The 15247-nt window shown below is 38.5% G+C and overlaps 1 protein-coding gene across 1 annotated transcript in view; it reads right to left on the reverse strand.

Moving 5' to 3' along the window:
- Positions 1-12193: 12193 nt before the first annotated feature.
- The window catches only part of naa25 (N-alpha-acetyltransferase 25, NatB auxiliary subunit), a 96701-nt gene continuing 93647 nt past the window's right edge, over positions 12194-15247 (reverse strand). Inside the window, exon 24 of the mRNA XM_060843531.1 lies at positions 12194-14742. Within this exon, the coding sequence (XP_060699514.1) occupies positions 14620-14742 (123 nt within the window). The 3' untranslated portion in view covers positions 12194-14619. The remainder of the gene's footprint in view (positions 14743-15247) is intronic.

A 15247-nucleotide genomic window follows, 5' to 3' on the forward strand; every position in this document is an offset into this window, starting at 1 on the left:
GATAAATGCGAGGTGCTGCGTTTTGGGAAAGCAAATCTCAGCAGGACTTATACACTTAATGGTAAGGTCCTAGGGAGTGTTGCTGAACAAAGAAACCTTGGAGTGCAGGTTCATAGCTCCTTGAAAGTGGAGTTGCAAGTAGATGAGATAGTGAAGGCAGCATTGGGTATGCTTTCCTTTATTGGTCAGAGAATTGAGTACAGGAGTTGGGAGGTCATGTTGTGGCTGTACAGGACATTGGTTACGTCACTGTTGGAATATTGCATGCAGTTCTGGTCTCCTTCCTATCGGAAAGATGTTGTGAAACTTGAAAGGGTTCAGAAAAGATTTACAAGGATGTTGCCAAGTTTGGAGGATTTCAGCTACAGGGAGAGGCTGAACAGGCTGGGACTGTTTTCCCTGGAGCAGAGGCTGAGGGGTGACCTTATAGAGGTTAACAAAATTATGAGGGGCATGAATAGGATAAATAGACAAAGTCTCTTCTCTGGGATGAGGGAGTCCAGAACCAGGCTTAGGGTGGGAGGGGAAATATATAAAAGAGACCTAAGGGACAACTTTTTCACACAGAGAGTGGTACATGTATGGAATGAGCTGCTAGAAGAAGTGGTGGAGGCTGGTACAATTGCAACATTTAAGAGGCATTTGGATGGGTATGTGAATAGGAAGGGTTTGGAGGGATATGGGCCGGGTGCTGGCAGATGGGACTAGATTGGGTTGGGATATCTGGTCGGCATGGACAGGTTGGACCGAAGGGTCTGTTTCCATTCTGTATAGCTCTATGATCTACGGACAACAATTTTTAAGGAACAAAAAGGACAGCAATTTAAAGTAACTTGCAAAAATAAAACCTTAGTTGACATGAATAAAAAATTTTGCAATTAAATCTTATGATTCAAAAGGTGTTATCTGAAGGGATGGTTGGAGTAGTGCATTAGTAATGTGCTAGATTTATATTTGAAATGAAACTAAGTCATAAACAACCAGAGGCCTGATGTGCTGAATGGCTTCCTTCTGAAATTACAGGATTCTAATTTGAATTAAACAAGAGTTGTGAAAACAGGTGTAATCATTGAGATGAGACCACATAGTGTAATTAGTTCAACCTTTCCCTTGAATCATAAAGTCCTGTTTCTGTAGCCATACTGGAAAAATTCTGGAACAAATGATTCCTACAAGCATTTCTAATCTGGAATTAAACAGTAGCTTTAAATGTTTCAGATTCAAGATAGAGCTGCCTCAACAATCACTCTCTACCAATACTAAAAACCCACAGGCATGCTCCTCTCCCATGGGACTGATTGTGCTTTGTTTTTAAAGCACACTGTCTGTGCTGAGACCGTTCCTTCATTCATTCCTCTATACAGGACGAGAGTACTTCCATAAATAGTTCATTATTAACTTGCAGTGCAACATCAATCAAGTGAAATTTTGCACATCAGACACATAGTATACATCATTGAAATACATAGATAAGATCAAGGAGTAGAAATTAGGCTGTTCAGCCCATTGAGTCTGCTCTGCTATTCAATCATAGCTGATAGGTTTCTCAACCCCATTCTCCTCCCTTCTCCTTGTAACCTTTGATCCCGTTCACATCAATAACTTATCCATCATTCTTAAATAAACTCAATGACCTGCCCTCTACAGCCTTCTGTGGCAACGAATTCCCATAAACTCACCCTCCTCTCTGTTCTAAGGGGTCCTCCCTTTACTCCCAGGCTGTGCCCTCAGGTCCTAGTCTTTTGCTAATGGAAACATCATCCCTAAATCCACCCTATCCAATCCTTTCAGTATTGTGTACGTTTCAATTAGATTCCTCCCCCCCCCCCCAATTCTTCTAAACACTGGAGTATACAGTGTGCTCAAATATTTCTCATATTGTTAAACCTTTCATTGCTGGGATTATTCTCATGAATGTCTTCTGGATGTGCTCCAGGACCATATGTCCTGCATGAGATGTGAGGCCCAAAACTGCTCACAATATTCTAAATGTAGTCTGACCAGTGCACTATAAAGCCTCAGAAGTACATCCCTGCTTTTATATTCTAGTCCTCTTGAATTAAATGCAATATTGTATTTGCCATCCTAATTACTGACTCAACCTGTGAGTTAATCTTAAGAGAATCCAGGACAATGACTGCCAGATTTGATTTTCTTTCCCCCCCCATTTAGTCCATGTCTCTTCTTTCTACCAAAGTGCACAAACTCACTTTCCCACGTTGTATTCCATCTGCCACTTCTTTGCCCACTGTTCCTGTCTAAATCCTCCTGCAGCTTCCCTGCCTGCTCAATAATACCTGTCCCTCCACCCACCTTTGTACCATCTGCAAACTAGTATCTTGCCTCTAACACCATTAGCCCTTATCTTACCCTGTGTGGAACATCAAAGGCCTTCGTGAATTCCAGTTAGATAACATTCACTGGCTCTCCTTGGTCTAACTTGCTCGTTACCACCTCAAAGAATTCTAACAGATTTGTAAGGCATGACTTCCCCTTGACAAGATCATGCACTTCCAAGTATTCAGAAATCTCATCCTTCACAATGGACTCCAAAATCTGACTGACAACAGAGGCCAGGCTAATCTGCCTGTAATTTCCCACCTTTTGCCTTTTTCCCTTCTTACACAGGGCAGTTACATTTGCAATTTTCCAGTCGTCTGGGACCTTGTCTGACTCCAGTGATTCCTGAAAGATCACCACTAAGGACAGAAAAACATTTAATGAAGTACAAGAATTAGATGGTGAAAATACACTCATTCATCTGAAATGCCATGGGAAATTATGTTGCATAATAAAAGTTACCGAGAGTCATAGAGATGTAACAGCACAGAAACAGACCCTTCGGTGCAACTTGTCCATGCCGACCAGATATCCCAACCTAATCTAGTCCCACTTGCCAGCACCCAGCCCATATCCCTCCAAGGCCTTCCTATTTATATACTCATCCAGATGCCTTTTAAATGTTGCAATTGTTCTAGCCTCCACCACTTCCTCTGGCAGCTCATTCCATATACATGCCACCCTGTGTGTGAAAAGGTTGCCGCTTATGTCTCTTTTAGATCTTTTCCCTCTCGCCCTAAACTTATGTCCTCTAGTTCTGGACTCCCCCACACCAAGGAAAAGACTTTGTCTATTTATCCTATCCATGCCCCTCAATTTTAGAAACCTCGATGAGATCATCCCTCAGCCTCTAACTCTCCAGAGAAAACAGCCCCAGCCTATTCAACCTCACCCTGTAGCTCAAATCCTCCAACCCTGGCAACATCCTTGTAAATCTTTTCTGAACCCTTTCATGTTTCACAACATCCTTCCAATAGGAAGGAGACCAAAATACATGTAAAGTTAAAAATCACACAACACCCAGGTTATAGTCCAACAGGTTTAATTGGAAGCACACTAGCTTTCGGAGCGTCGTTCTTTCCTCAGGTGACAGTGGACGGCTCAATCCTAACACACAGAATTTATAGCAAAAATTTACAGTGTGATGGAACTGAAATTATACATTGAAAAATTGATTGTCTGCTAAGCCTTTCATCTGTTAGAATACCGTGATAGTTTCACATCTTTCATGTGTAAATCACAAAACCTTATTTTAAAAGTCTCAGGTTAGCTGTTAACAATGGTGATAGCCAGACAATGTGCTGAAGGTGTTGGCCTCCTGTGTTCTCTGTCTATGCCATGATGTTTAGATTGATTCTAATCTAAAAAGTGAGATAATGGAGTTCTACATGAATTCATGCAGTTTTTGAGCAAAGTCCAATGTAACCCTGCAAGTACAAATTCATCCCACAAATATGTGTGCATGTGGGTCTTTGTCTTTGTGTCTGTCTGTCTGGGGTGGGCATTGTGAGTGAAAGAGAGTGATGAACCCAAGGTCCCGGTTGAGGCCCACCCTACGGGTACCAAACTTAGCTTTCAGCCTCTGCCCGGCCACTTTTCTCTGCTACCTGTCCCGAAGTCCACCTTGGAGGATGGTCACCCAAAGGTCCGAGGCTGAATATCCTGGACCACTAAAGTGTTCCCCAACTGGGAGGGAACCCTTCTGTCTGTTGTGCGGTGCCCATTCATCCGTTGTTATAACCTTTGCTCGGTTTCCCCAATGTACCAGGCCTCCGGACATCCTCGCCTGCAACGTATAAGATAGATAACGTTGGCCGAGTCACATGAGTACCTATCATGTACAAGGTGGTAGGTGTCCCCACGCGTAATGGTAGTATCTATGTCCACACTCTGACATGTCTTGCAGCGCCTACTGTGATAGGATTGTGTGGAGCTGTCGTCCTGAGAGCCAGGCAGCTTGCTTTTAACAACGATCTTTTTGAGGTTTGGTGGTTGTTTAAAGCAAGTAGTGGAGATGAGGGGAAGGTCTTGGTGAGGTGCTCATCCTCATTGATAATGTGTTGCAGGTCACATAGAATATGGCGTAATTTTTCAGCACCTGGGAAATACTGAACAACGAAGGGTACCCTGTCAGTTGCAGCACGTGACTGTCTCCTGAGGAGGTCATTACGGTTCCTTGCCGTGGCACGTTGGAACTGGCGGTTGATGAGTTGGTCATTGTACCCCGTTCTTGTGAGGGCATCCCTGAGTACCTCCAAGTGTCTGTCACGTTCCTCCTCATCTGAGCAGATCCAGTATATGCATTGGGCTTGTCCATAGAGGATGGCTGTTTTAATATGTTTTGAGTGGAAGCTGGAGAAGTGTAGCACTGTGAGGTTGTCTGTGGGTTTGCGGTAGAGTGTGGTGCTGAGGTGTACATCCTTGATGGAGACGCATGCGTCCAAGAATGAGACAGATAAAGAGTAGTCCATGGTGAGTTTGATGGTGGGATGAAACTTGTTGATGTCACTGTGTAGTTTTATCAGTGACTCCTCCCCATGGGTCCAGAGGAAGAAAATGTCATCAATGTACCTGGTGTACAATGTTGGTTGGAGAAGAAATCTTGTCCTGAGTAGGGGTCTCAACTTCTGCCCCACCACCAAAATGGACCTGTTGGTTCTGGCAGCAGACACTGAGGAGTTCATCAGACAAATGAGACTCCGGGAATTCTTTCAAGGTGCCAGCAGTGATTCAACTGAGCCCACTGATGAACTGGAACAGTAATCACAGGGATCTGTAGAGGAGCGACCAAAGAAGGTGTCAACTTGGACCCCACCGGAGGGTCGCTGCCCTGGGCTTGACATGATGCTCAAACTGTCAGGAAATATATAAATGGGGTGAATTTGTACTTGCAGGGTTACATTGTACTTTGCTCAAAAACTGCATGCATTCATGTAGAACTCCATTATCTCACTTTTTAGATTAGAATCAATCTAAACATCATGGCATAGACAGAGAATACAGTGGGCCAACACCTTCAACATATTGTCTGCCTATCACCATTGTTAACAGCTAACCCGAGAATGCAACATTTTAAAATAAGGTTTTGTGATTTACACATGAAAGAAGTGAAACTATCATATATTCTAACAGATGAAAGACTTAACAGACAATCAATTTTTCAATGTATAATTTCAGTTACATCACACACTGGTAAATGTTTGCTCTAAATTCTGTGTTAGGATTGAGCCCTCCACTACCACCTGATGAAGGAGCAATGCTCCGAATGCTAGTGTGCTTCCAATTAAACCTGTTGGACTATAACCTGGTGTTGTGTGATTTTTAATTTTGTACATCCCAATCCAACACCGACATCTCCAAAAAATGGATGCAATATTCCAACAGTGGCCTAAACAATGTCCTGTATAGCCACAACATGACCTCTCAACTCCTGTACTCAATACTCTGACCAATAAAGGAAAGCAGACCAAAAGCCTTCTTCACTATCCTAACTGCAACTCTACTTTCATCGGCTTATTTCTAGGTTTAATGCATGTAACTATATTCATAAATGCAGCATATCATATATAATAAATCAATGTTTTCATAATTCTTCTTGGATAATGCTGTGGGAAGAATTGCTGCTCTAAAAATAAGAATTCCAAAATCACTGATACCCTGCTCACATTTTTTCTAGGAAGCTTTCATTTCTATTTTCTTTCATGAACTATTCACTATGCTTTACCTCCTATTCCATGTCTCCTTACATTAATCATGTTAAAAATCATAACACCAGGTTTAGTCCAACAGGTTTATTTGGAAGCACTAGCTTCTGACTCAAGAGTGGGATACAGATAGACTCTGACCTCACACTTTTAATGCATTTTCTGAGATAAGATGTCATCTTTTGTTATAAAACCTTAAATTATCTCGAGATGATGATGAGGGGGGGTTTGGGATTTACATATTAATGAACTGAAACCTGCAACCCATTCTAAAAGATGAAAGACTTAACAATCCAGGTTTGTTCCATATATCACTGAATGACACTAATCTTTTGCTGTAAATTCTGTGTCTTAAGATCTTATAATGCACAACCACCTGATGAAGGGGCAGTGCCCCACAAGCTAGTGCTTCCAAATAAACCCGTTGGACAATAACATGGTGTTGGGTGAGTTTTAAACTATGTTCACCCCAGTCCAACACCAGCATCTCCACATCATACATTAGCCATGAATAACTAATATGGAAAAAGTTTGTAATTTAAAAAAAAAAGTACAACTGCATGTGCTTTGTTCATATTACCTGTGAAAACCACCACATTAAACAATCTCCAATTCCTGATCTGGATTATTGCTAACAAATTATACTTTAAGGGAGTAATTTTAGAATCATTTCAACTAATTTCTCTTCCTGTGACTCAAGTTTATTTCTTTAGTTACTGTTTTGTTTTTGTAATAATGAAATTGTTAGTCTCTTTCCAAATCTGAAGAATCTCTCCCAAATATAGTACAAGAAATATCAGCTAAAGCTTCACTAATAGCTTCTTTAAGATTCATGCATGCAGTATGCCTGCAGAGTACTTTAGGGGTGGTTATCCTTTTATAATCAATTATGTTATTTGCATTATGCAGCCCTTTCTGAATCAAAATCCTTAGATGGAACACTCAGACACAGACAAATGAGAGTCCAATGTCAAATAGGACTCCAAATGTATGTACATATTATTACACAGAATGAATACTATGAATTTCTGTGTGAGGAGGAGAAATGGTCAGTGGTAGTACTATTGTAAATGCTAGTGATACAGAAGTATAAAATAGACACAATGGCCTGTGAAGAGAATGATTCTGTAGAGATAAGTTCAATAAGCAGAATTTTATTGCTTTGCTAACCTTTAAATATGCAGCCCTGCTTATTCATAGGTATCCAATTCTGTTCAACATACAACAGAATTTTCAGGACACTTCATAACCTTAAATATCAGCTTGAAAAATTTGGTGTCATTAAATATGGGGCTACTTACAGAGTGAACACAATTTACAGATGTACATCAGATAAAACAATAGAATGTGTATCCAAGAAAAAGGTAAGAGATTGCAATGCGTGTAAAATAATTCTGCAGTATCTCTGAAATTATTGCAGGAATTAAAAAAAATTAGATTCCCCTAGCTGTCTCAATTTTTAAATTGAATATGTTAGTGTCCATAAGACATAGGAGCAGAATTAGGCCATTTACCCATTGAGTCTGCTCTACTTTCAAACATAGCTGATGAGTTTCTCAACCCCATTCTACCCTTTCTCCCTTGACGATCAAGAACCTATCTCAATCTTTAGTATGCTCAATGACCTGGCCTCCACAGCTTTCTGTGGCAATGAATTCCATAGATTCACCACTCTGGCTGAAGAAGTTTCTCTTTATCTCCATTCTAAAAGGTTTTCCCTTTAGTCTAAGGCTATGCCCTCAAGCCCTAGTCTTTCCTGTCAATTGAAACATCTTTTCAACATCTGTCCAGGCCATTCAGTATTCTGTAAGTTTCAATCAAATTCCCCCCTCATCCTTCCAAACTCCATTACGTTTAGACCTAGAGTCCTCAAATGTTCCTCATTCATTAAGCTTTTCATTCCTGGGACCACTCTCATGAACCTCCTCTGGACATGCTCCAATACATCCTTTCTGAGATATGGGGTCCAAAACTGCGCACAATGCTCAAAACATGGTCTGACCAGAGCCTCAAAAGTACATCCCTGTTTTTATATTAAAGTCCTCTCAAAATAAATGCCAACATTGAATTACAACATGTCCTATGATTACCTGCCTCTTGAAGTAAGATATCAAATGGAAATAATACTCAATGGGCCTAATTCCACACAAGAATAGCTAATGGCTTATATTTCCATTGAAAATTTACTGAATTTTACATTAAGCTGTGATAACTGTTACTTTTGATTGTCATAATCTGGGGTAGAGATGTGGAGTGAGAAAATACTATTTTCTAGTTTTATATAATAAATGATTGCTTAATCATTCAAGCAAGAAAAATCCCCTCCAATCTAATTACACCACCAATTCAATCAGCAGGTAGCTGACAAAATTAATCTACCATTCCAGTCACCAGAATGTCAGTCTGGCTCTTCCCTTGTTTTGACACAGTATTGGTCTCTTCAAAAGGTCTGGATAATTTTTACATTTATCGATTGCGCTTTGCTAATGAATTAATTTCAGTTCCATTTTGATAGAATTTTAAAGTCATACCTGAAATTTATTTTTCATGTGGTGTGGATGTCTCATTTGTGGATACATTTACAAATGACAAATGACAATCTCTGGCTCAATACCAGCTTTCTGCTGCATTAGTTGGTCTCAAAATTGATGTTGGGATTCTAAAATTAGACTTTGCCAAGGAGAATTCATTACATTAGGAATGGCTAAATAATAATAAAGTTAATATATAAAATAACATTTTTCTCTTGACTTTTGCAAGTTTCAAAATGTCCTTTAAGAAATGTCATGTTGTTGAGTCTTTCCATCCATCTGATGCAACATCTCTTTTTTTAAGACCCAATAACAACATAAACAGCCAGAAATACCAAACATAACACGTTTAGGGGGACTCAAGGCTGAAAGTGCTCCTATATAATCCCTAGACTTGCACATCTATTTCCAACCTCAGACATGATAAGCTGGGTACCAAACAAGCATCTCTCCATTGGATTCCTTTGATGAGAGCATGGTTGTGACCTGAAAAGAGAAGTGCAGGGAAGAAATACAAGATCTCTCACGTTAAAAAAGGGAAAAATACAACACAAACAAGAATAAATTAAATCCACAGGATTAAATTTTTAAGAAAACTATTAAACTCCTGTCCAGATAATTTAGTGGATGTGCTGCAAAGTCAATGGCAGTAGTGGGAATACAGCAATAAACCAATATCTTTTATTGATGAATTGCAAGTTATGTTGAATCAATTGCTGTCAATTGTTAATGCAATTAAACAGAAATGTGCTCAGCTCCCAGATTTTAGTAAATGCAAGAACTGGACTTCAATACTCTTGGATTAAAGGACACAGGAAAACATTCACGTAAGCCACAAAATGATATATCGTAAAAAGATCACTCACCCTATCATGCCTACATGAGTTTTTTGACAGATCCATTCAATCGTGCATCCATTCCAGTTGGAAAGTGCAAATGCTGATATTAGATGCAGAGTATTAATTGTGGCTGTGATGGGATCGAACAGTGAAAATAGTCACTGATATACTCATGTAAAGTAGCGCACTAGAAGACAAAAAGCTGCACTTGATATACGTGTACAGAATCTTTGCTGTGTGTTGAAGAACAGAATGAGGTGGTAAATGCAGGGGAAAAAACATGACTTTTTTACCCTCTTGCAATGAAAACAGAAATCAGTGCAAATGCATTTGCCTGTATTAACATTTTAAATAGAAATACAGGTTCACCTTTCAACATGTTTTGCCCTCCCTGGAAACAAAACTAAAAGTTGACAGTGCAAGGTCAAAATAAATAGCTGTCTAGTGACTACTGAATGTTGAAGAATTGAGATAGAGGTCATGAGAATGTTTTAAATTATTGACCAAACTGCCTTGAGGACTGTGCTGGAAGTTGAATTTTCTCTATTAATATAAAAGATGAACACAAGATTGAATGTAACTGGTTTCTCACATGCCTTGTTAAATTAATAAATTATAGAAATTTAAGAAATTTCTAAGATTGGCAAAGGTGCAGTGAAGCAGTTAAAAATTAAGGTATTAATACATAGGAAGGTAAAATAGTATTCCCTTTCAGAAACAAATATATATCAAAGTTAAACTCACCAAATCCAGAATACACTGCAATGAACTATAAAATTCAGCTTGTTAAAATCCTAACTGGAAACAAGTCCACATTTCTACACAGTCCTTCATTTCACTAATATTTGAGCCTATTTATGTGCATGTTGTACACAAAAGGTTACAGGTATAGCTTTTTATGACTCAAAGAGTCTTACTCAACTGCAATGTCAAGTTGGAAATGGCTTTGAATGGAATAATGTGCAATCATACAGCTCAAATATGAAGCAAGGTAAATGAATTTTTTTTATTTACTCACAGCAAAATGGTGTCTCTGGTGAAGCCAGCATTTATTGTCCATCTTTATTTGCCCGGAGGGTAGTTCAAAGTCAACCACATTGCTATAGGCCTGAAGTCACTTGTAGGCCTGACCAGGTAATATGGCAAATTTCCTTCCCTAAAGAACATCAGGGAACCAGTTGGGTTTTTCCAACATTTGACACTGGCTTTGTGGTCACTATTAGACTCTAGATTCTTTATTGAATTCAAATTCCATTATCTGCAATGGCAGGATTTGAACCAAAAGCCCCACATCATTAGCCAAGTTTCTGAATTAATAAGTCGAGCGATAATACTATTAGGCCGTTGCCTTATGAATGGCAGATTTAGAGTGTGTTTCTCAATAAATTGTTTGAGCTGCACCATTTGAGTTATCAGAAATTGTATTGAGCTAACTAAACAAGTGGGAAATGTTCCTGCAACAGGTATATGTTCCCTGTCACAAAGTGCCACATTTGTAAGGCTCACAGCATCCAAGCCAAAAGCATTGGTACTCTGTTAGCAAGGTTTCTTAACTGCTCCCTTAATTTGCAGAGAAAATAAATGTGCGGGGGGGGGGGGGGGGGGGGGGGGGGGGGTAGTAATGTAAAGTGTCCAATTAATTTATCAGCCGTTTACAAAGTTGTAATAGATGAGCCTTTTCATTTTTACGATGACTCTTCTACAGTTAAGTAAGTTTATTTGATGAAGGAAGTTTAAAAAATATGCAGGTCTCAATGACAAGTGTGTGGTCCTGTGCAGTTAAGGATAATAGAATCAAATGATTTCTGTGTTATATGTACCATTGTATAAAGTTTCTGAAATTATTTGATAATTCAGTTGGGATTTGGAGATTTAAAAAAATATGAATAACTTCTGAAGAATTCTGCTCACATGATGCCTTTGTAAGCATTTGCCTCAAATACTGAGCACACATTAGCACAAATAGTAAAATCAAGACACACAGAACCACAGAATGTTCCAGTCAAACTGGTGCAATGCTAGTCCAACCTCATGACTCTACACAAAATTGGATCCTAATCTTTGCTCAGCCAGGGAAAAAAAAATCACAGGCGCTTACTTTTGGGGGAGGGAAGGTGCAGAAGGCAAACTTCCCTGGTTCTAGTTGATTACACAGTAACACTGAGTTCAGATGGAATAAAACAGCTAAAAACAGTATATATAGAAAATACAAACTCAGTTTAAAAAGAAACCTATGAGCTAACTTGAATTATACCTGTTAAAGATATTCTTGCAATTATGTCCACAATTTAGTTTTCACACATCCAATTCATCATCATTTAAAATGAAGAATCATTTGAAACCCAAATTTTAGATTTTAAAAGCAACAGCTAGTTTTATGATAAAACATCTCTTGGGCCAGGAAAATGTTAACAATAGAGAATAATGCACATAACCAGGCCTTTCAACTCCGTAGCAAAATTTACGGTCACAAACATTCTGGCTGTTCCAGAATTATAAATAGAGTTTATAGCTAATGACAATATCCTGTTGTTCAACTTCAGGTCAAGTTCACCAGAACATACAGCTTATCGTGTGCATTATATAGTGGCTCAACTTATTGTATAAATCTCATTTAGAAGCAATCAAGAGATCTGTCAGCTCTAAAGTATGAAATCAACTCTACCATTAAATGCAATTTCACTTCCAATATCATGCAATATGTAGTGCTGTGAGGAACTATATAACTTGCTAATGCAAAGCATGACAAGTTTTACTTTGATGAGCCAAAATCTGGATTAAAAAAAAACAAAACCATATTTTTTATTGCATTTATATCACTACATCAATACTATTTAACTTGTAATTGTTTGGTCAAGCTGACAAAGTTCACATTTGTGCAGGTTGACTGGGCAGTAAAGGTACCTAGTCTGTCTCAGTAATGGGAGGTTATCCCAAATTCAGTTATGAATCCACAATAAACCAGATATTTCTATTCAATACTATTAAGGCCTGAGAGATATTCTATAATGAATTTAAATGAAACAAAATTCAAGCTTTTCTTGTTAGCAGCAGAAAGGGATTATCTGGACTGGATCTAGATCATGAACTTAAAGGACTGAGTGCCAACTGAGTATGCCATTAAATCATAGTAAGATACAGCGCAGAATGAAAGCCATTTAGCCCACATACATGTGACAGATGTTGGAAGGAGCTGGCCAATTCGGTCCATTCCTTTGTTTTTCAGAAAGTCCTGCAACATTTTCCATTTTTCATTCCCTTTTGAAAGTTATTTTTGAATATGATCCTTTAAGAATTGTATTCCAGATGAGAGATGCAGAAATGTCTCTCTCCACTCACCTCTGGTTCTTTTCACAATTATCTGCAGCACTCATCCTCTATTAATTGACCATTTTGTCACCGGAAAATTCTCCTTATTTATTTTAAAAAGACTTCATAAATCTGAACACAATGAAAACCTTTGACCTTCTCTGCTCATGAAAACAACCCCAGTTTCTCTTGCCTCTATGCTCCAATTTAGTGGCCATGGTTTTAAACAGGGGTATTTATATAAATATGAATATAAGTGTTTCTGATACATACCACCCTCACCGATCCACAAGTTTTATTGGCACACTCAATTATTCAACTCCTTTCCCGTCTTTCCCTTTCTAAAAGAAGTGTCAATTGACACTTGGAAACAGAAGCTCTTTAGCAGTGTGTCAAATAAGGGGATTTTCCACACAAGTCCACACTGTGATTGTTGGCAGGTATTTATTTCTGAGTGCGCCAAAGGTATATTAAAGTTCAGTCTCAATCAATACCCACATAATTTTCTTAGATGGATCAGCAGCTTCAGACTAGGAATGAATTTTTACTTTCTCATTCCTACCCGAGCTATTAAAGGGAATTGTAATGCTACTCAAATGAGATGAGTAAATTCAGCAAAGATCAATTAGCAAATTGTTCACCATTTTGGTCTGTATAGTTTTTTAAAAAACATATTACATGCTCAACCAGTAGGGGAGCCGGGATACTGTTTGGAGTGTATCTGAGTACAGGTTATTTTACTTAAAGTTATTTTTGACAAATTAATGTTGCTGCAACAGTGTAGAGAGCCTTCAACAGTGTGTGTGGATGTTAACAAAATACAAATACCACCAAGGAATTAGTGCAATAAAAATGCAAACCTTACTGTTGTTTCGTATTTTAGTATGCCTCATGGAATTTAGGCTCTTCTGTCAAAGTATACTTTCTGAATGAGAACTGTTTTAATACATTAAGTTTTTCTTTTCCTCAGTTCTGTCTTCTGTGAAGACAATGGAAAGGATGTTCTTGTACATTAGATGCTAACACACTTTTCCTTGTTTGACAAAGAGGCATTGAATACAGAGAAATGAGAGAGACAACATTAATGCCTCACAGCATTGATTCCACTGTCTGGAAATCCCCCCCCACAGTCTGTTCTGCGACTGTATACTGCAATGAGCATTGAATCAAGACCATCAGTAACAAGATGTGGGTCAGCAGCTCTCACACAATTGAAATAAAACAAAATTTGATAGAAAAGCAAGCACATAAAAAGCAAAAAAAATTCCCCAAATTAAGCTTATTGGAACAGGATCAGAAAAAAAAATTGCAAATAAGGGAATGGATTTGAGGAGCCAGATCTATAAAGGAGAACAGTTTGTGAAAGAGTTCTGCTTATACAACACAATTTTATACAAATTAAAAAAAAATTAAAATGTTGAATAAATTATGATGGAACACGTGGTACTTATCCATATACATTCTGTACACCCATATGTGTTGTATAAGCTGCAGTCAAAATGTCAGTACCTACACAGGTACTATGTTTGCAATTGAACATAGTCTAATGTTTCATTTGACTTTTCAGCATTTAGTAGCGATGGTGCTGGGTGCAACATGCACAAAACTACACAACAGAAACACCCAACAGATTCTAAAAATATTGCTGTCAAGTCTGAGAGAAGGCCTCTGACTCTGAATTTATGTACATAATTTATTAACCTTTTTTGTTCTAAAAACCTTTTACTTTAAACTCTTTCGTTGCAAAGTCCTTCATGCTTTCTGGTAAATGTTCTGCATCAGCTGATGTATCTGATGGGGTCCTAGGAACACACTGTATTTGTAACGGGATTTTACGGCATAGCCGTGCAGTTCTTCACTGGTCTGTTACCCCTTTTCTTCCTCTACCTCAAACAGTTAAAATTTCAGGCTTTTAACCGTGTCCAATCTCTTTCTCAGTAGCTCTCCAATCTCCTGTAGAGAACGTTGGTAGCTGCTTTGAATTTTACTTCGCACCGTCCGGGAAAACTTCTGCTCATCCTGAAACCAGTAACAAAATTTTTTTTCAGTTACCAGCAATGATAAAATAATTATTGTTATTACTCATCTACTGAATAAGGGCATCACTGGCTAGGTCAGCACTGCCCAGAGCGGAGTTGAGTCCAATCAAGTGGCTATGGGTCTACAGTCACATGTACTTGACCTTCATAAAAAGGACATTCATACAATTGGCAAATGTTTATGGTCATTAACAGACTCTTAATTCCAGATTTTTATTGAATTCTAATTCCACCATCTGCCATGGCTGGATTTGAACCCAGGCCCCCAAACATTACCTAAACAATCTAGTAAAAATAGCACCAAGTCATCTTCCCTGGTCCAAGTGACTCCAAAACATTCCAGAAACTGCATATACATCAAACTATGTAAACAATGTAGCACAAATATAACTGTCTATTTTGTAATTGTTTATCTTCCTTTGGTAATTAATACAAGTGTTTGGGACTTGAACACTTTTATTCTGTGCACTTAGTGTCAATATTAA

This window comes from Hemiscyllium ocellatum, chromosome 24 (genome assembly GCF_020745735.1).
Source record: "Hemiscyllium ocellatum isolate sHemOce1 chromosome 24, sHemOce1.pat.X.cur, whole genome shotgun sequence".
Taxonomy (NCBI): Eukaryota; Metazoa; Chordata; class Chondrichthyes; order Orectolobiformes; family Hemiscylliidae; genus Hemiscyllium; species Hemiscyllium ocellatum.